Source organism: Miniopterus natalensis, chromosome 19 (genome assembly GCF_054644295.1).
Source record: "Miniopterus natalensis isolate mMinNat1 chromosome 19, mMinNat1.hap1, whole genome shotgun sequence".
Lineage (NCBI taxonomy): Eukaryota > Metazoa > Chordata > Mammalia > Chiroptera > Miniopteridae > Miniopterus > Miniopterus natalensis.
The window spans coordinates 24,247,202-24,267,612 of record NC_142099.1 but is presented as its reverse complement, the minus strand read 5'-3'; the positions used below and the strand labels follow the sequence as shown (position 1 = coordinate 24,267,612).

General features: G+C 39.2%; 1 protein-coding gene across 2 annotated transcripts in view; it reads left to right on the top strand.

The window, feature by feature from the left end:
- KCNK2 (potassium two pore domain channel subfamily K member 2) overlaps window positions 1-16,170 on the top strand; it is a 136,642-nt gene extending 120,472 nt beyond the window's left edge. For both annotated transcript variants that reach the window (XM_016224668.2, XM_087827674.1), the window contains exon 7: window positions 13,996-16,170. In XM_016224668.2, the coding sequence (XP_016080154.1) occupies window positions 13,996-14,313 (318 nt within the window). In that variant the 3' untranslated portion in view covers window positions 14,314-16,170. The remainder of the gene's footprint in view (window positions 1-13,995) is intronic.
- The last annotated feature ends 4,241 nt before the right edge of the window (window positions 16,171-20,411 follow it).

Genomic DNA, 20,411 nt, shown 5'->3' with positions numbered 1-20,411 from the left:
CACACACACGTGCACATTGCATGTCTTCTTTCTCTGGTGGTTGGTGAGCCATCCGAACAGTTCTGGCCAATGAATGCGGGTAGAGTGAAGGGGGAAGATAGGAAGGAGATTGAACTTGAGCCCCTCAAGAGCTTCCTTGCCTCTGGCCCAGTGACCATAGGAGATCAGGGTGCCTGGGTCCCTGAGTGACTGCAATGAGCAGAGCTGAGATACTCCTTTTAGTGAGGCTATTTTTATGCCATCTAGTGTTTGTATATATGTGCATATATATTCATCTTTATACATAAATATATTAATGTATATAAATACATACATACATATTCATCTTTATTCCTATCTGTGCCATTTCTACCACACTTTGAGAGCCTGTTGGACAGATTTAGCCTAAATATAAGTTTGGTTTAGGGACTAATGTTTTGTGTTCAATACATGTTTCTGAATGAGCAATAAAGACCGAGAGGACACATATATAAGCAGGGCAGGATAAAAACTGATTTCCTGTTTTGAAGCCACGTGAATTGCAACATGAAAACTTTGTCATAAATGTGAGTTGACCACAAGGCAGTAAGTATAGTCTAAGCTTGACATTAGAAGAAATAAGAGTTTTGCTGAGCAGTGTTTCTGATACGCACGTTGGGGACTGTTTATGCCTCTTGCAAAAGGTGCATAGCTCAGGTGGCTTCATTGCAGCATTGATTGGCTTGTTCATCAAACATGTTTTGATTGTGATGGTGTGTCAGGCACTAGGTATTGGGAATAAAGGTAGAAAAAAAGTCACTGCATTTGCCCTCAAGGAGAAATTTATAGGCAGTGGGGATATAGAAACATGTACTAATAATTACTACAGGATAGATACCATGATAGAGCTATAAAGAAGGTACATTTTGAGCCTTGATACACTGAAATGGAATTACTAAATCTAATTGGGTGACCTGGGGGAAACTGCATAGAGAAGGCGACATCCCTGACTTTCTTTCCCATTTTACATTTAATCCAATGGCATTGATCTGAGAAAAATACCCATTCTTATAGTATTGATCTGCAGATGTATCCAGAATCCAATTGCTTCTCTCTTATTCATCATCTCTCTCTGTGCAACCGTTAGTTTCCACCCAGATTATTCAAAAGCCTCCTAACTGGTCCCCTGCTGCCCCCTTTGTTCTATATAAAGTCTTATCTCAACCAAGATGCCAGAATAATCCTCTGAAACAAGTCCTATTATACAATTTCTCTGCATAGAAGCTTCCTGATAACCTCCCATTGTTCGCAGAGTAAAAGTTAAAGTCTTTAAAATAGCATTCAAGGTTCTATATGATCTAGCCCCCATTACCCTAGCCTCTTCTCTTACTATTCTTGTCCCTGCTCCCCCAGCCTCACTACCCTTCCGACCCCTCAGTGTTCCTCCTGCACCAGGCACGCCCCTGCCTCAGTGCCTTTGCACTGACTGTTCCTCCCATTGGGAATGTTCTTTTCCTGGATACCTACCTAGCTCACTTCCTAATATCTCCAGATCTTTTTTTTTTTTAAACTTTAATTTTTTATAAGTTTTAATATTTTTAAATACATGTTAATTTCAGGTATACAACAACATAATTTGATATTTGTATATATTGTGAAATGATCGCCACAATAAGTCTACTTTACATCAGTCACCATACATACATAGTTAACAAAATTTTTTCTTGTGATGAGTACTTTTAAGATCTACTCTCTTAGGAAGCTTAAATGTGCAATACATTTTTAATTAACTATAGTTTCCATGCTGTACAGTACGTCCCAGGACTTACCGATTTTATAACTGCAGGTTTGTACCTTTTGACTCCCTCTTCCCCTCATTTTGCTCCCCTGCCCCACCTCTGGGAATCATCAATCTGTTCCCTGTATCTATGAGCTGCTCTCCCCCCTGCCCCCCAGGATTCCACATATAAATGAGATCATATAGTATTTGTCTTTCTTTGTCTGACTTATTTCACTTAGCACAAGGCCCTCAAGGTCCACCCCTGTTGTGTGATGCTTAAGTTTGACTGGAATGAAAGTTTTCCTGGCTTTGGGATGTTATGTAGTTTAAAGCTTATCAAAAATGAAAATGTATTAGATAGTTTTATATCCAAGAGAGACAAAGGTTTTCTCATGCTATGTACAACCAGTGGGAAAGCTCACGGGCTTCAAGCAGTCCTTTTCATGCAGTGGGAAGGTGACGCCATCACCAATAGTTTGGTGAAGACGACTGATGAAAACTGACCAAGTCAGAGCACTCTTCTTATTTTAAATAAGCAGAGTCAACCTTACCAAAAAGTTCTAATTTTATAAGCATCGTAGCTATGAAACTATTAGAAATGATGGTTCTTGTTATATAGTAATATGCTAAAGCTGAATCTCATAAAGCAGCACTTCCTTAACATAAATAGAGGAAGTGTTAGAAATACAACTTGAAGTTGCCTCTAGGACCCTCACCTTACCAAATAAACTGTAGGTTCTCTTGATTAGAAGTTACTTAAGTAGAAAGCACATAACTTAAAAATGGTGCTGCAAAAGTTCTTGGGAAATGTGAGTTCTAGAATTTAATATTTGAAAAATATCCTATGTTTAACCCATTTCTCCTGTTGTCTACTTGTGAATCTTTGCAAGCTTCCCTCACTTAACACTTCCAGTTGAGCCAGAAACAACTTCAGATATATATAACCTATCATTGCCTCTTTGAACCTGTTCACTATTAAAAATACGTTGCATTTGTCCACATTTGTCATCCATGAATAGTATGATATTCTCATATTTTCTAAAGCTCTCAGGTAGCTAGGTATTTTGTCCCACAAAGAAATTATGTCTGCGGCTTGTCCCTTATTGGACAATCTAGCAGTTGGAAGAGATTTTTAAACCAGAGAAAAATGAGTTGGTTAATTGGCTGTTTTTTGCGTGGAATTTTCCACCTTCCATTATTCAAAATGTACAAGCAACCAACATTGACATCTGAAAGAAAAGAAAGTAAGGAGGCTGGTGGGGGGTACCTTGGGAATAGTTAAAGCCTTTGAGAGCCTTGTCATGAGCCCTGAAGGTGTTATGATCAGACCTGGGCAGAGGTTCCACTTCACGCCCCACTCCGGGCACTGGTTTAATATGACCAGTAATGAAGCTGGGTTTGCAGCTGGGTTTTCTGGGTTTGCAGCTGAGTTTGCAGAAATAATAAGTAACTCTGGAAAGATGCCTGGAGAGGTATTTGGACTTGTCATTGCTTCTCCCTGCCTTTTCTCACCTTCCTGAATATTCCTTACTGCTTCAGTACTCAGTGCTAACAGGCTTCAAAAAATAACCAGACCAAGGTATAATAGAAACCCAGTATAGCACAGCTGTCTGTTAACTATATGCAGACAAAAATAGGCCAAATTGTGTTCTCTGAAGCATCTAGTGATACCCTAAGGGCCGTGTGAGAAACTCAGCCCTCCCGAGGAGACTAGCAGAGGAAGGGAAGGGGTTCCATTCCGTCGGACCTGTTTCCGATGGAGTGCTTGAGTGTTTGTGTCGCCTGAGCAGATGCTCTGCACAGCTCCGACTGCCACAGGTGAGCGTGGAGCATGTGTGCCCGTCACCCCGCCTTTCCACACGCTGGCAGAAGCATTTGTTGAGGGAATGTTAAAATACAGCTCTTTGCCTTTGCTGTCACAATGGGGGCTCCCTATGTCTTATGCTTACATTTAGAGAGTTGTTTTTCCCTAAATTCTAAATCTGTAAGCCATCGGTGGGCAGAGGCGGGAGACAGGTGCAGGGCATGTCTGAGCCCCCTTGTATGACACCCAGGCGCACCCGGGGTAAGCCCCGCGCCCTTCCAGGCTGACAGCTGGCCTGCCCTGCTGTCACTTTCGTAGTACTTCCACGTCCCCTCTTTTCTTTGCTGTGTTTCCTCCTGTCTCTGCGGCACCTCTGCCGTTTGGTGACGTTACTGGAAGTGCAGGGGCACGCTGGTAAGACAGGGCGGGCCCCATTTCTGTAGAGCCGATGGGCAGAGCTCTCCTGGGCCTGGCAGAGGTGCCATGGTCATGTGCTTCGTGTGCGGGGACACGTGGCGTGTGGTGTTGGACCCTCTCTGCTGCTTGGACTTGTTGAATTGAGGGGGGGGAAATATTTGGTTTTGCATTATTTTCAAAAAATATGTGATCCCTTTTGCTTTTTCTTTCCTGAAAGTTTTTTTTTACACATTTATAAAAGAATAAAAGCGTGATTCTGTGTGGTTCGATTTAAAGATGGCACAAACGCCCTGGTCAGGTGGCTCAGTTGGTTGGTGCATCGTACGCCAGGAGGTTGTGGGTTCAATTCCCGGTCAGGGCACATACCTAGGCTGTGGGTTCGACCTCCAGTCAGGGTGCTTACCAGAGGCAACAGGTTGATGTTTCTCTCTTTCTCCCTTTCCCTCTCTCTAAAAGAAAAGCAACAATAAAAACATAACTTTGGGTGTGGATTAATAAACAAATAAATAAATAAAAATAAAAATAAAGATGGTGCAACAGAAAGGCATCCTATGGACCAGGCTGTCTAATAGAAATATGATGCAAAACACAAATGCAAGCCACATATTAACTTTAATTTTTCTTATTAGCCTCATTAAAAAAAGAAAAGAGATTAAAATAGTTTTAATAACATACTTTACTTAATCCCATCTATCTAAACTACTGTCATTCTAAGTAATATAAAATTTATGATTGAATATTTTGCATTCTGTTTTTGTAATAAAATGTGAATATCTGGTATGTATTTTACACTTATAAAACATCTCAAATCAGGGACTGGCCACATTTGAAGTCTCCAATCAGTCAGAATGGCAGTGGCCACTGAATTGGACAGCACAGCTATAGACTAATATGATAATTCGGATTGTAGTCTATATTATAGAATATAGATGAAGGATCTTTGGCAGTAAGTGGGGAGAGATTAATCAAGGAACTTGTATGCCTATATGCATAACTCATGGACACAGACAATAGTGTGGAGAAGGCCTGGGTGGGGGTGGGGAGCGGATGCAGGGTGGAGGGATCAATGGGACAAAGGGGGGGATATCTGTAATACTTTCAACAATAAAGATAAATTTTAAAAATAAATAAAACAAAACAAAAAAAACAAAGCTGCTGCTTCTGTGCTAATGCCATAGATTGTGTTTTTCCTCTTGGAATTTTATTGTCCTTAATTAATACTATTTCAAAGAGTTAGACAGGAGACCCGTACAAGCTAATTGCAGAGGCAGTGAAATAAATGTGTAAATCCGCATTACTTCCTCCTTCCCCATCTGAAGCAGCTCTTAGAGAATATCTTTGCTCCTTATATTACTGTTGTTCCTTCCTGCATTTCATCGTTGTCAAAGAGCACAGCTATACATGGATCGTCAATTATTTCAGAGGCTTTCTGTAAACGTCGACACCCATGCAGTTCTACATGGGAGAGTTAACTTTGTGAGAGAACTTTCTGGAAGCAATTTCCCCTGTGAAAAAGAAGTTGGAAATATAATTTTCCTGGATCTGCTTAGACCATATTGAATATTTTCTCCCATAGTCCATTTGCAGAGTTGAAATATGATAAAGATATTTTTAAACCGATAGAGCATATATTCAGAGGTAGAGAATAACGTTATCTGAAAATAACAGCAACAAAGAACAGCAAAGTGAAGGCCAGTTCTTTTCTCGCACCCTTAGTAGTCACGTCTCACCTTTCTCTTCTCACTCTTGAACTCTCCAGCTGCTCATCTGTAACTTGTCCTGACACCCATGCTGGGCATGCACCTGCTCAGAGGCTGGTTTAGCCTTAGGTGCCGAAATGACTTTTTCCTTTGACTTTCATAGAATAAAAGAATATATCGGGCACCGCTTGCAATGGAATTCCCAATGTGCTTACATTTCATGAATACAAACTGGACTTAATGGCTTTAAATTAGAAAACAATCACCTTTAGTTTACCTTATTGAATTCGATTTTTATGCATTAATGTGTGTGATTTAAATATTATTATAAATTTAGGGTAAATAGCTTAAAAGAAAAAGCAGTTAATTTTATTCACTGTAAAGTTACTTCGTAAAATTAACACATTTTGTGGGGAGGTGCTTGGAGATTTTTATGGATGTTCCTTTCCCCCTTGAACTCTCTATTATTTATTTATTTACATCAGTACGGACTCATGGGTTTTGGATGTAATCTATGGGTTATAACCTGTTAAAATCATCATTTATTTTGATCTTCAAGTTGCCCCAGTCTTGGCCAGTGGGAGAACCTTCAAGCTGTCTTTTGGGTCTTTTGGTATATCCCCATAATTTGGAAGGGGGCAGTTTTTTTACTTTCTGGCACAAGAAGAGGTTCTGGGTTCAACCTAAACAATTTGTCCCTCCCTGGAATCATTCATTTCTCCAAGGAGCCGTGATTTCTTTCAGTGGATGATGGTATTTAGTAATGAAGATACGGGCCCTGGTTGCTAATGGGGCTGTCCCTGCCCCCTAGTACTCCAAGTAAACAGAGCTAAGGAATATATTTTATATTCGTGCACATACATATTCCCATCTATATTTATTTTATATCTAAATACCTTGAAAGTCATGAGTTCATATCCATATCCCTAATTCCAGTCTAGCATATGAATGAGTTCCTTTTAGTTTTCTGCATCTATATTTATAATTCCTTTCCCTTATAGTAATTGCTGTTCTCATTATATATATATTTTTTAGTCTCCTTGTCTGTAACCTGGCTTGAATTGTCACTTCTGCCACCACCCCCACCCTGTAGAGATGCCCTCCCCACCATGCTTGGTCCCCAGCGCTGTATGCTGGGCCTCCCTTGGGAGGGTCGCCCTCTTTCCTTTTCTCAGGCTGATCCCCGACCCTGGGCTGCCACCCTCGTGTGGGGTCCCCTCGTGGCACTCTGTAGCTCTGGCACTACAGCCCTTCCCCAGCCCCGCTGCCCTGCCTCCCTTGTTCTGCTTCCCCCTGACTGCCTTGGGGCTGACTTGTTTAGGAAGGAAAATGGAAAAGGAAAGGAAAGGAAACAAAACTATTTTTTTAGTGGCCAGGTCTTGTATTTCTATAATGAACATAAAATGCCCTTTTGTTATAGGTAAACTACTGTTAAATCTAGGTTTCCTGAATAAGTTTGGAAACATCATTAAATGTTTGGATTTTATTAAATATATAACGAATATATTTTGTGGAGAATGTTCTAAGGTGTCAGCCGACCCCTTCCTTCAGCTGTTACTTTTGACTTGGGGTATTTCTCATAACTATACTCCTTTAAGAACTTAAACAATACATGATTCCCCCTCGCAGCCCACCCCCAATCATAGAGTTTCCATTGTGCTGACAAGCAAACACCTAGTTACTATAACTCAGTCAATAAGAGTATGTGGAATTTCAGAAAAAGCACATAAATTATTTTATATTGTTTTATGAATTTTAATATCCCCACCTTTACAGTACAGTTAGCTGTTATATAAGTTAGATGAGCTCCATCAAATGGATTGTTAAAGTAACCCCAATACCCGACCAGGGGGAATTTCGAGGATGTTCAGTGACACAGTGACAATGTGTTACTACAATGACACAAGTTAAGAAGCTGAGTTTATTCTCCAAGTGAATGTTTGATGTTGCAGCCCCACTTCATCATTATGTGTATATACATGATATATAATACTTTCAAATTTTTAGAAGATATTATTTAAAATCATGGTATTAATATTAGTATTATTCCTTTTCTTGACATCATTTTTTAGTAAAACTATTGGGCTTAATCTTTATACAGTTATGCTAATATGTATGGCATTAAGAAGTAGAGAAATTGCTAACTAAAAAAAGCAGTTTAGATTAAAGAGACCTTATGAATATTACATATTCCTGAAAACCAAAGTAAAACATCATGTACTGTTCTGTCAAGACAATGTGGCACTTAGTAATTATTTTAGTGTGTTTTTTTTAACCTGATCAGTAAAGAGAATCATTTGGATTGTTCTTTTTAACAGTACAGTTCAACAGTACAATGAACTGTCAATACTTCAGAAAATGAATTAATGGTAATTACCAGGAATTATAGTCTAGGCAGCCGCTAAAAGTAGAATGCAAAGTAGGCTTCAAATTATTTTTACACATTGTTTCAACTTATGGCCTGCTTTTAATAATCAACTTTCCTCAGGTTGTTAAGGTATAGAAGCATCTGAGAAAAGTAAATGAATATTCCACTGTCAGAGGGGCAGGAGGCAGCGTTGGTCAAAGGCGAGGAAATCCTCCTCAGTTTTATTTCTGGTGAAGAAAATTACTAAGTGGCCATGAAATCCCAAAGGCTCAGCTTTGCTTCAGATTCTCTTGAAAATGTCCCCGAGGGAAAAGACTGAGTTATTCTGCCCAAATCAAAAACAGTGATGAGATCTGCGCAGAAATAGAGTATTTTCTTAAAGAGAAGTTGAAGCTCTTCCAAGTATTATGCAAGCACAGCAGCCTCCTGCTCCCCCCTTATCCACGGGGATGCCCTAAGACCCCCAGTGGATTCTATATATTCTGCTTTTTCCTGTATGTACATACCTATGGTATAGTTTAAACTACTCATGTGCTCTGGAGCCATTATTAAGTAAAATAGGGGTTATTTGAACACAGGCACTGTGTTACCACGACATCTGATAACCGAGACGGCTGCTAAGTGCCTAATGGGTGAGAAGCATCTCTAGCGTGGACCAAAGGGATGATTCACGTCCCCCGTGGGCTAGCGGGAGTTTTCACTGCACTACTCAGAATGGTGCCCAATTTTGTATCTGAGTTTTTTCTTTCTGGAGTTTTCCACTTAATATTTTCAGACCATGGTTAACTGGAAAACTGGAACCAAGGAAATTGAAACCGCAGATAAGGGGGGACTGCTGTACTTGAGTTGACTTGGTAATGGGAAGAACTTTACACATTGGTCATGGGAAGAACTTTTAGAAAGTTTCAGAGTTTCAGAAAGAATTCCTCATCCAGTTATGACTGCATGAAAGGGACTGGCTTACCTGTAGCAAGTGATTATTATTCGTAGTTAATGGAGAATTACATGAGAAGGGAAATTAAAGCCAATTAGAGTAGGAAATACAGATAAGGCTGGGTAAGATCTATAAGGAGAAAATGACTATTAAAGATTGTAAGACTGCCCCCAAAATGGCCTTGGACATGAAGTGAGAATGGGAAGGGAGTGATTCAGGGGAATGATGGGTGAAGGGGCTTTGAGAGAAAGAAAATTAGAATCGCTATCTTGCCACGGAGAATAGGCAGAGTTGCTGTTGCCAGATTTCCAAATCAGACCACAAATTTGCACTGTCGGGTAGCTGCCTGCAAACAATTGGGAAAATGTTGCTGAGATTGTCATCTTTGGCAACAGACAATTTAGAATATTAGCAAATTGTGATTATTACTCATCTGTTAATGATCAAAAGAAAAACTTCAAGTGAGAATTATTCTAAATTTGAGGGATTTCACACTTATCTAGATAAATTAGGTAGCAGGTTTAAGATGGTATAATATTCAGACTCTTGGTGGGTGTTTGCTGGATTTTGTAGAAAACAGGACACGTGTGACGACATGGTTTAAAATTGTACAGCCTCTTACATATTAGCCGATGCTCAACTGCTTAGCCACGCTTAGCTGGGCAAGTTGTATTTTTTTACATATGCCTTCAACATGCTCAAAGCACCTCATGACTTAAAAGTCTGCATAACTCAGGGTTTAGGCAATCCATCGCATTTCTGGTGAGACATGCAAAGAATCTCAGGCCATGCTGCCACTGGATTCTTAGAACCTGTGAATTATATTCCAGGGGGAAGCGTCCCATTTTTTTCAGTTCTGTATCTGGCACTCTCCTTTAAGCTCTTAAGATACCCTTGGCAAGCCATATCATCATCACCAACCTCATCATCATAATTAGTACATAATTAGTAACTGTATAGTCCTTTACATGTTAAGCATACATACTCATTGCTTTTTTGTCCTGTGAAATAGATTATTATATTCCTTATTTTATAGATAAGAAGTGGGAAGCTCAAAAAAGGTGCAGTTGCTTGCCTGTGGTCCCCTAGAATGGGAATGCTAGAGCTAGAGCTAGAGGCTCTCATCCCTCCTGCCACTTCTGCTGACCCCCCCCCCCCCCCGTTTTCTGACTTTTTCAGCTACAGCCCTCATGACTTCCACAGATTATCTTCCTACCCTTGGGAATGCTAGAGAAATTAGAAAAAACATGTCCTCCAAAGTGAATAAGAAATACCAGCCTCTTCCAGAGAGTGAGTGCAATTAAAGATAAGAAATTAAAGAGGTTTGCGGATTCAGACAAATCTGAGCTTTCCTTGCATTTAGCCATTTCCTAATTTGCAGGAATCATTAACTTGTAGAAGCACTTGCCCCTCCAGAAAGCTTTGTGTGTGTCATTAGTGCCGCCTAAGAGATCACGGGGACTTTGTGAAACCTGCTTCTCGAGAAAATTCAGATCATATCTAAGGAAGGTTTTTATTCTTTGTCCAATTTATCATGACCACTTAAATTTCAAATTGCAGTTATTGAAACATTTAAAGAATTTTCTATGCAGGTGCCAATCATCAAATGGCTTTTTTTTCTTTCTGTGAACAGAGGTTACCCAAGTGTCCAGAAGAAGGAAATATTGGGGCAACTGCAAACACTGAATCTAAAAACAATGATGATTAGATGGAAATTTCAGTGTCCTCGAAATCTGAAAATATTCTTATCGTTTTGAACCAGCATTTTTACCTCTAGTATTACCTGAACATACTGGCAAAAATATGGGTGCAAGAATATTCCCTGAAGTTTTACTATCAATAGCAGAAAACAAAAACCCAATGACAACAACAACAAAAACCACCGTAAAGTTCATCCATAGTAGCATACCATGTCCATCGTCCTGTGCAATGCGAGGCAGCTGACATGGACTAGGAGGTAGAATAACGGTTAATAACGGGGAAAAGACTAAAATTGGTTGGGGAGAGCATTTGCAAGACAATGTTTATTATGAGACCACTTTTGCAAAAATATTAATGATACTCAAAATGGAAGAAGAAGAAAGTAAGGCTTGTATACAGAGAAGAAAACCAGTTGGTGGTCTGTGTGCAGCACCATTGCTCATTTTTCGTTGAGGTGTGAGATTACAGAGAACATGCACTTTCAGTGATGTATTTATTCATTTCACAGATACTTTATTAGACGTCTGCTTCATACCAGCTGTATTTCAGGTGCTGAGGATCCACATAAAACTTAGAGACGACAAAAAAATCTTCAAATAAGTAGATTCACATTTGAATTTTGAATAAACCAAGTCTGTTATTATGAATAATGAGACATATTTAAGGTAAAAAGATAGGAGACCATGACCAAAGAAAAAGGGAGGCAGAGCCTGGGAATGTCAGTGGGCTTTCCTATCATGGAGGTAAAAGGCTGGTAACCAAATAAAACCAATGGAGTAGACCTAATTTTAGGTCTATCAGTCTAACAGTCCCCAGGATTTGAGCCATGATGTAAGGGCTTGTCTTCTAGGCCAGATATTATTTTTGGTTGATCACTTGTTTGTGGGTGGAAATTGAATTTAGTAACTGGTTCTTGTACTTTTCACAGACACTTATTTAAACAAAAATGTAGATTCTTTCCTGTTCCCTTTATTATATTAACCTTACTACTATGAAAAGCTCTTCATAGAAAAAATTATATTAGCATTTGTTCTTTTTACATTGAGAAAATTCTGAATTCTCAAATGAAACAGGTTAATTCCTTTTTTATAAAATCATTGGTAAGGTGCTAATAAAGGTCGGTTGGAATTTTTCAGTTTTCATTAATAATAATTGTTTTAGTATAAACTGCAAATTTCACACTGTTCAGAATTGTCTGGGAGAATTTAGTAACATGCTCAGAAATAACTTTTGTTCAAGACCTTACCGATCAGGGTTTCTTTTGGTATTTGAGCACAATCTTTAACATGCTGCAATTATAAGTCTTTAAAATTCAATTGAAACTGGCAGAGAAGCAACTGAATCTCTTAACTTTTTATATTAAAAGTATTATTTCAAAATTTTATACATAGTGTTTATTTATTCAGTAAAATTCAATAAGTTTCTACTGAGGGCCTTCTCTGTACTTGACATATCAATGAATATGGTATAGACTCTGGACTCAAAAACTCTTAATCTAAACAGACACACAGTGAGGTAAACAGGAAAACAATACAAGTGTTTGGGGGTGTTATTTATAAATGTGTATGGAGTGATTCAGTGTTTCTTACCACTGATGGATACGGCCTGTACTTATCTAACCAAGGAGTCCCTGAAAAGCAGAATTAAACAGTCAGTAATCTCTTCTATACTGAAGTATAGTGGGACAGGGTCCCTTACAGGAGCAGTGAGAATCTTCAGGCTAAATTGCTGCAAATTCAGCACCTCTTTCTCTTCAGGCTCCCTCGAAGTTGCCTCAGTGATTAAGAAATGCTTGATCTTGCCAATTATGTGTGCCACGAAGTTCTCATTTTTCCAGCTTTGCTTTTCTCAGAACCAGATGCAGATAACGAGCAGTTATTTCTTGTTAGGAGAATACAAGTAGGAAATAAAAGGCCTCTTTAAAATAAAAAAGTGGATCATCAGGGAGGTGTGTATATGTGATTATGGATGAATGAGGAAGAGCTGATCTGCTGTGTGCCACCTTCTGAGGATATTTGAACAGTTTCTGTTTTGTTTTTGTACACACACACACACACACACACACACACACGCACACGACTATCCAAGTATATGTACACATCATATTGAAATATATGTACATGGGTATCCCCTCTCTTTTAAAAAAATATTTTTATTGATTCTTAGAGAGAGAGGAAGGGAGAGGGAGAGAGAGAAACATTGATATGAAACCAAAACATGGATCGGCTGCCTCCTGCATGCCTCCCTATAGGGGATTGATCCCACAACTCCCCTATGTGCCCTGATGCGGAATTGAACCTGCAACCCTCGGTGCCCAGCCAGCCAACCAACCGAGCCACATCAGCCAGAGCGCATGGATATCCCCTCTTATAATCCAAATCTTCAGTATGAGAGGAACAGTGATCAGTTGCCTCTTGCCTGGGGATTGAATCAGGAATTTAACCAGCAAACTTTCAGTGCACAGGGCGACGCTCCAAACAACTGAGCCACACCGGCCAGGGCAACTTTTTTTTTCTTTACCCCTTAAAAGAGAAGTGCCCAATGATAACTCCACAGATTCTTACAGGGGCCAAGTCCATTAGCCCAACCACCCTGGTAGGAATGGACCATGAAGCTGCCTGTTCTATAGCTGAGGAGATGAGAGCTCAGACAGGCCGAGCAGCTTCACCAGTTCCACAAGCATTCACTGAGAAACGATTCCTTGGACTCACTTTCTCTCTTAAATGGCCTTCACCTCAAAATGGACTTGCCAGTTCTCATTTACTTCCTTCAGAGGCAAAAACAAGACACTCCATTGCTTATTTAGTAAATAGAGATTTCCTAAACGAGCAGTATGAGGTAGATACGGAGTTTTTGCACACACCACTTCTGATCTCTAAAACCTGAATTTATATCCTGTGTCAACAGCTGTGGTGCTGTGGTCACCTGGGTTCACAGTCTGGGCTTTTATTCTGCCCTGCTGCTCCTACTGCCTTTTCTACACCCAAATACTTCTTGAAATTACAGATCAAAAAAACAAACACCTCACCATGTTTGAAAAGGTTAGACTGCTTTTATTTACAGCATCTCAAGTTTCAAAGACAGGATCCATGCACAGTAAACAAGCACATTTCCTACCTCTGATATAATTTGATTGAGTTTACGTTCATAGATTCCTTTTTAGAGCCGTCACTTTATAAAATGCAACTTGGCTCTGCATATCTTGCCTTATGACGTCAGCTCTCTGAGGCCTCCAGTATTACCACAGGCTGGTCTTTTGTTTAACCCCTACCCCCACCCCAACCAGAGGAAGATAAAATGTTTGACTGTCATATTGGTGTCTGTGTGCTCCAGGTGGGAGAGTTCAGAGCCCATGCTGCTGAGTGGACGGCCAACGTCACGGCTGAGTTCAAGGAAACCAGGAGGCGGCTGAGCGTGGAGATCTATGACAAGTTCCAGCGCGCCACCTCCATTAAGCGGAAGCTGTCCGCAGAACTGGCCGGGAACCACAGCCAGGAGCTGACCCCTTGCAGGAGGACCCTGTCTGTGAACCACCTCGCCAGCGAGAGGGATGTCCTGCCTCCCTTACTGAAAACTGAAAGCATCTATTTGAACGGATTGACGCCACACTGTGCAGGGGAGGAAATTGCTGTCATTGAAAATATTAAATAGCCCTCTCTTTGGAGAGCCTTAGGCATAGCCATAGGTGAGGACTCCTAGATGCTCTTTAAGACTGTTGCTGGTAGCATTTTTTTAAATTGTGCATGAACTCCAAAGGGGGGGGAAATAAAGACACCCATCACGGTCATCTGCCATCCAGAGGATTTGGAATTCTGAGCCAGCACTATCTTCTTGATGATGCTTGTTGAATGGTCCACTTTCTTTGACCAGTGGAATACAACAAGCAGTGTCTGATGCCTTTCTGTGCCCAGACTGTTTTTCTTCCTTTCTCCTAATGTGCCATGAGGCTTCAGAATGAATTATCATTGTTTCTGGTAGGAATGTAGCTTTGAGGGATGAGTCCTTAACTTTTCAGGGTCTACCTAACTGAGCCTAGATATGGACCACTTATGGATGACAACATTTCTTTTTGTAAATGGCAAGAGAATCTTATGCAGCCTTTTACCTAAGAAATTTTCTGTCAGTGCCTTAACTTATGAAGAAACAGAACCTCTCTAGTTAATATGTGGTTTCTCCTTCCCCGCCCCACCCCTAGGCTCACCTGCAGTCCTTTACCCACGACTCCCATTTGAATACCATACCTTGCTGGAAACTGTGTGTAAACTGACTGAAGTGGTGATGCCCGAAGAAGGAATAGATGCCAAATTAGATGGACATTGAAGCAACACTCAGAAACCCTAGTGTAAAAGGCACTGCACAGAAATGAGGTGCACCGATGGCCCCTCTGAGTATTTATTTGTCTCAGGTACCAATGGTACATATATATACAGTGTAATTATTACCAGGCCGGTGAAATTGGCAGTCTCCAGTTTTTTCCTGGCAGTATTTGGAATTTATCATTTATTAATAACTACATTTTTAAAGGTGGAAGAAGAAAATATATATATGATCTGACAGAAGAAAACTGTTAAAAATAGATATTATTGGAGGCAATTCGAGACAATTGGTGTGAATTACCATTCTGATGAAAAGAAGGTAGCCAAACAATGTGTTATGAGCATTTGCTAATAAACGTTACACTGCCAGCATCAATTTGCTTTTTGGTGTATAAAAAAGGCTTATGTGATTTTCTTTCTTTGGGTGACTTTTGCCAGTCGAGGGGAGGCGACCAAGCAGGCAGGGCTGGGCTGGGCGCAGGCCTAGCCTCCCGTGGGTGTACCTCTGGAGCTGTGACTGAAGTTGAAACTGGGATCACTGTGATTTTGCGCAAGGAGAATGCAGATTGCAGGCATAATTCATCTCTGACGTTAGAGGAAAAGCTGTTATAGCACAATTTAAATCTTGAGAGCTTTTTTGTTTGTTTGTTTGTTTAGATAGAAAAGGCCGGTAATCCTTATTAGTTTAATTTTATAGCGTGTAACTCTTTGGATGTTTCCAAAATTCAGAAGAAATTCAGTAAAGGCACCCAATAGATTGCTACTCTTTCTTTTATTTTCATACTCAGATCTGCTGTACATTGTATATATAATTTTTGAAAATGCAGAAAGAAAATGATGTCACTAAATATAATTGCAAAACATTTCTTTTACTGTTGCGGGGCATATCTAAATAAGTGGTATTCATATTAGAGTCTTAATAATAAACCCAGGATCTTAAAAAAAAGAAACTTAATAGATGCTTATTTTCCAAAATTTAAATTTAAGCTAAAAATGTAAATATTCAGTTAACTTGTTAAAGGTACTTTTATAAACTTTAAAAAAATTCTAACTGAAATTTTAGAAGGTCAGGCTCTTTGAGAAAGAAAGCTACACCCATTTCCTCAGTAACTGTTCTGAACGTTGATATGGTGGACTGCACCATGTATAAACTGTGAATTGTATTGACAAATAAAGTTTGTAATTAAAGTCAGCGTTTTCTGAGTCTCCTGCTTGCTGCTGAGAATTGAAGCCTGGTTCTGACTAAGGAGAACCGCGGGATGTCGCTTTCCGTGCTGAGTTTTCTGTGGCTCCTTCATTGAAAAATTTCAATAAATATTTTTGAAGCAGTATCACTACCCTGGTTAAATACGTGCCGAATGTTCTTCTTGATGGCTGTTCCTCACAAGTAAAAACCCTGAAATTTCATTTTTGAAGTATTTTAAATAGCATCTAAGTTCCAGATTGTTTTTAAATTATGACATATCAGTATCTTATTTTATTGTTGTTAGACCTTGTCTTGACACTGAAATAATCTGAATGCCACTCACAGGCACCTGAATGCTTTTCGTAAGAAAGACACTAACATCCTGGTAGCGCTGAAGCTTAAAGAAGGTCCTTGCCAATCTATCTCCTAGACTTCATACCCCAAATATTTGGACTACATACCTTGTCGATATCTTATGTACATTTACTTATTCATTCCCAAGCAATTCGATGCTCAGTAAATATCTTAAAACTGGTCCTCAGCGTTATCCTTAGGTTGGGGGAAAATCTAAAAATGCATGAATATTGTTTTCATGCTTTATTTTGTTTACTTCTTGTAGAGAACACTGATAATGATTTTGACACAGTCTGGAGTTTTCTAGTGAGCTTTTTTTTTTTTTACTGGACCAGTTTAAGAGTGAGTACTTTTGCCCCAAAGGATGTTTGAAAAAAAAGTTAAGTACTAGAATCAGCAAAGGTAGGAACTCTCTGATCTGAAGCCTCAGACATGGATTCTAGACAAGGCTCCACCCACCTTACAACTACTAAACCTTAAAAGTGGTTATTTTGGAGTTCTTCCCATTTATTACATAAATCTATATACTTTGCTACATAGTTCATGTCACACACTCTGTTTTTCAATAATATTTCACTCTCGCAATACAGAAAAGAGGGAAACTTCTAACACCAAGAGGGAATTGAATAATTTGTGTCTTGGCCTTCAAAAAACATGAAAAACAAAAACAAGGGAGGAGTGGGTAGGGCTTTGTTTCTTTCTCAAATTCTAAGGAACATGTGACACATAGAAAAGACCAACTCCCACCTCAGTTTGTGTAAAAAATCTGTAGAATTCTTTGATTCTTAAGGTTAGAAGTTCAAACAGAGTAAAGGAAATTTTAGGAGGAATACTAAAAAAAATTTAGACATTCTGAAGATGTGAGATAAGTATTTATGCCTAAGAACTGGAGGCCCAGATCAACTATTTTGTTTTCCTTTTTAAAAATATGTTTGCTGTTCTAGTAAAATCAGAACTTATTTGTGGTTTGCATTCCTTGTTAATGTGTGAGTATAAATTTGCTGTTGTGTGAAGTAAGAAATGTCTCTATTTGAATACTCATAACTCCATTAAAATTAATATATGAATTTGCCTTCAGTGAGTTTACTGTAAATGTCCTTTTATAGTGAAACTTACTGACCTTGCACATGCTCATGTGTTGGTTCCAAGATCGCATGGACCAGCATGATTACTTTTAAAAAAATATGTTTTATTGCTCTTTTTTTTTTTAGAGAGAAAGAGGAAGGGAGAGGGAGAGAGAGAAATATCTATCAGCTGCCTCCTGCATGCACCCTGCTGGGGATCGAACCCCAAACCCGGGCATGTGCCTTGACCGGAATGGAACTGGAAACTTTTTGGTGCATGGGAATATGCTCAACCAACTGAGCTGCACAGGCCAGGGCAAAAAGGATATAAAATCAGCTACCTTTATAATATACTTTATAAAACCTTGTTTCTTTCCCTTAGGTCATGATTAGAGAGCTGTTCATCACTCTTCTTATGTGATTATCTGTCTTTCCAGTAGAATGTAATTCATTGGTTTTAACTTACTATGTTATTTCCAGATACCAGCAAAATGCATATAGTTAGATGCTCAAAAAATACTTGGTGAACAAATGAATGAAAAGGAAAACGGGTTTAATTACTGTAGCCATCCGAAGGACCTTTGCGTATGCATATCCCAAATTATCTCAGTCCCACAAACATGTATCTGTCCCCTTCTGCTGGCTTATAGTAAATAGGATACAAGCAGCAATTATTTCTCCTATTAGCTGACAAAAAAGTGAGCCAAGTCTTTCACTAGACAGACTTGCAGTTTATTTGTCACTCCTACTCCTTATAAGCAAGGGTTTCATTATTTTTGTTTCTCAAATTTTGACAGATACTATCAGAGCTTTTTGAGTATAATCTAATCTTGAAAATTTGTTTAGAAATCAACTGCAAAACAAATTTGCTAATAGTAGTAAGTGGATGCCTTTTATTAGAAGGAAGCAAAATGCACATTTATTATCCTTGCCAAATAAAATGTAGCTTTTTCACGCTTAAATTTATAAGCAGTCTGGGAAGAAATCCATTATTAGGCACATTTTGAACTGTATCCAACAGAGAATGTTAGTCATTTACATGGTACAATTTTGAAATTAACTCATAGAATAAACATTGGTTTTCATTCAGTTTATGCCTGACATTGTAGATGTATCCCTTTTCACACTGTCCCATTAATACAGAACAATCTGTAGATGATTTTTATCATACCATCTCTTTTGTTTTAAAAACATTTTAGATTTTTAAATATTATTTCATTAGATTGTATATTTCTGTATTTTTATTAAAAATTTTAAACAAGCATCAGTAAGTGGCAACAATAAAGATAAAGACACTTAAAAAAAAAGTATTTTCCACTGGAAGCTATCAAATTAGAAAGAAAAAAGAAAATCACATCTAACTTTATAAAATACTAATTTCTAAAACTGTAAATATATTTAAATGTGCCTGAGTATAAAGTTGATAACTGCCTTCAAATCTTTTTAACTTGAAAAAGAGCAAATTACATTTATCAATAAATATATAATGAAAAAGATAAGTAAAATTCAGAGACAGATCAATAATCATATTAAACATTTTGAAATAAAATCAAAACATGGATAACAGAATGTTAGAATGGAACAATAGTAGGCTGAATAATGCCCGTCCCCTGGAACTCTGTGAATGCGCTACTATATATGATAAAAGGGACTTTGTTTATATGATTAAGTTAATGGTTTTGAGGTTATCCTGGATTTCCTGGGTGGGCCCAATGTAATCACAAGGGTCTTTTAAGAGAGCAGGCGGAGAATCGGTCAGTAGTAGGAGATGTGACAATAAAAACAAGAGGTTGGAGTGATGGGAGGAAGGGATCTCAAGCTAAGGAATGTAGATGGCTCTAGAAAAAGATAAGAAAATGAATTCTCCTTTAAAGCCTCCAGAAGGAAAGCATCCTTGCTAACACCTTGATTTTAGATTTCTGACCTACACAACGGTGAGAGAATACATTTTTTAAACCTCTAACGAAAAAAAAATTAAAACAAGCACCAGTAAGTGGCAATGACTAGACCAGACTCAAATTTTACCACACCCAAGTAGTTCAGAGCTGAAGGGTAATAGCACCAAGATACTGCCAAGAAATCTAACTAACCCATCCTGTTTCTCAGTCAGGTGCCCAGTTAGAGTTTACACGCGCACTGAGGAAGGCGACTCTAATGTCGCCAAGGTCTCGATATGTACAAGCAGATTCGCCAAGTGTATGAGTCTCTTCCATGATTACGCTGCATGTACAAACAAATGGTTCACCAAGTCAGTATTTTTGGAGAGCCTTTAATGTGTCAGTCACTGGAAATACTAAGAAGCCAAATAAGCATCTGCTGTCTAGGAGACAGCAGGCAGGGGTGGGACAGTGACATGCGGCACCAATGAAGATTCTGCTCTGTGCTGAGGAGCCCTGAACAAAAGGCTCTTGCCTTTGTATGGATGGGGAGACTGAGGCAGAAGGAAACGGGGAAGGGCTAGCAGTAGAAAGTTACTGAGTCAGGGTGGGGGAAAGTGCCTCAACTGAGCCCCAGTAAGGAGGCTTCCGAATGGAGGCCCCTGTGTCTGAGCTCTGGCCTGCAGCTCGGTCCAGAAAATCCCAGTGTGTTGCCTGTGGGAAGGACAGTTTCCCCCATGACGCCAGTTTCCCCCATGAAATGCCTATGGTTGGGCCTGAAAGATCACCCATTGGATCTTGGCCTGGAGTGATCTCAAACTGTAAAAGAGGCAGTAATGTGAATAGATCTGTGCTTTTAGAATAACCACTGGTGAAAGTGTGCAATAGATGCTGAGGGAAAAGATGAGATGCATGGCAGAAAGTCAGAGGACCTGTGGGGTCCCTGAGAGAG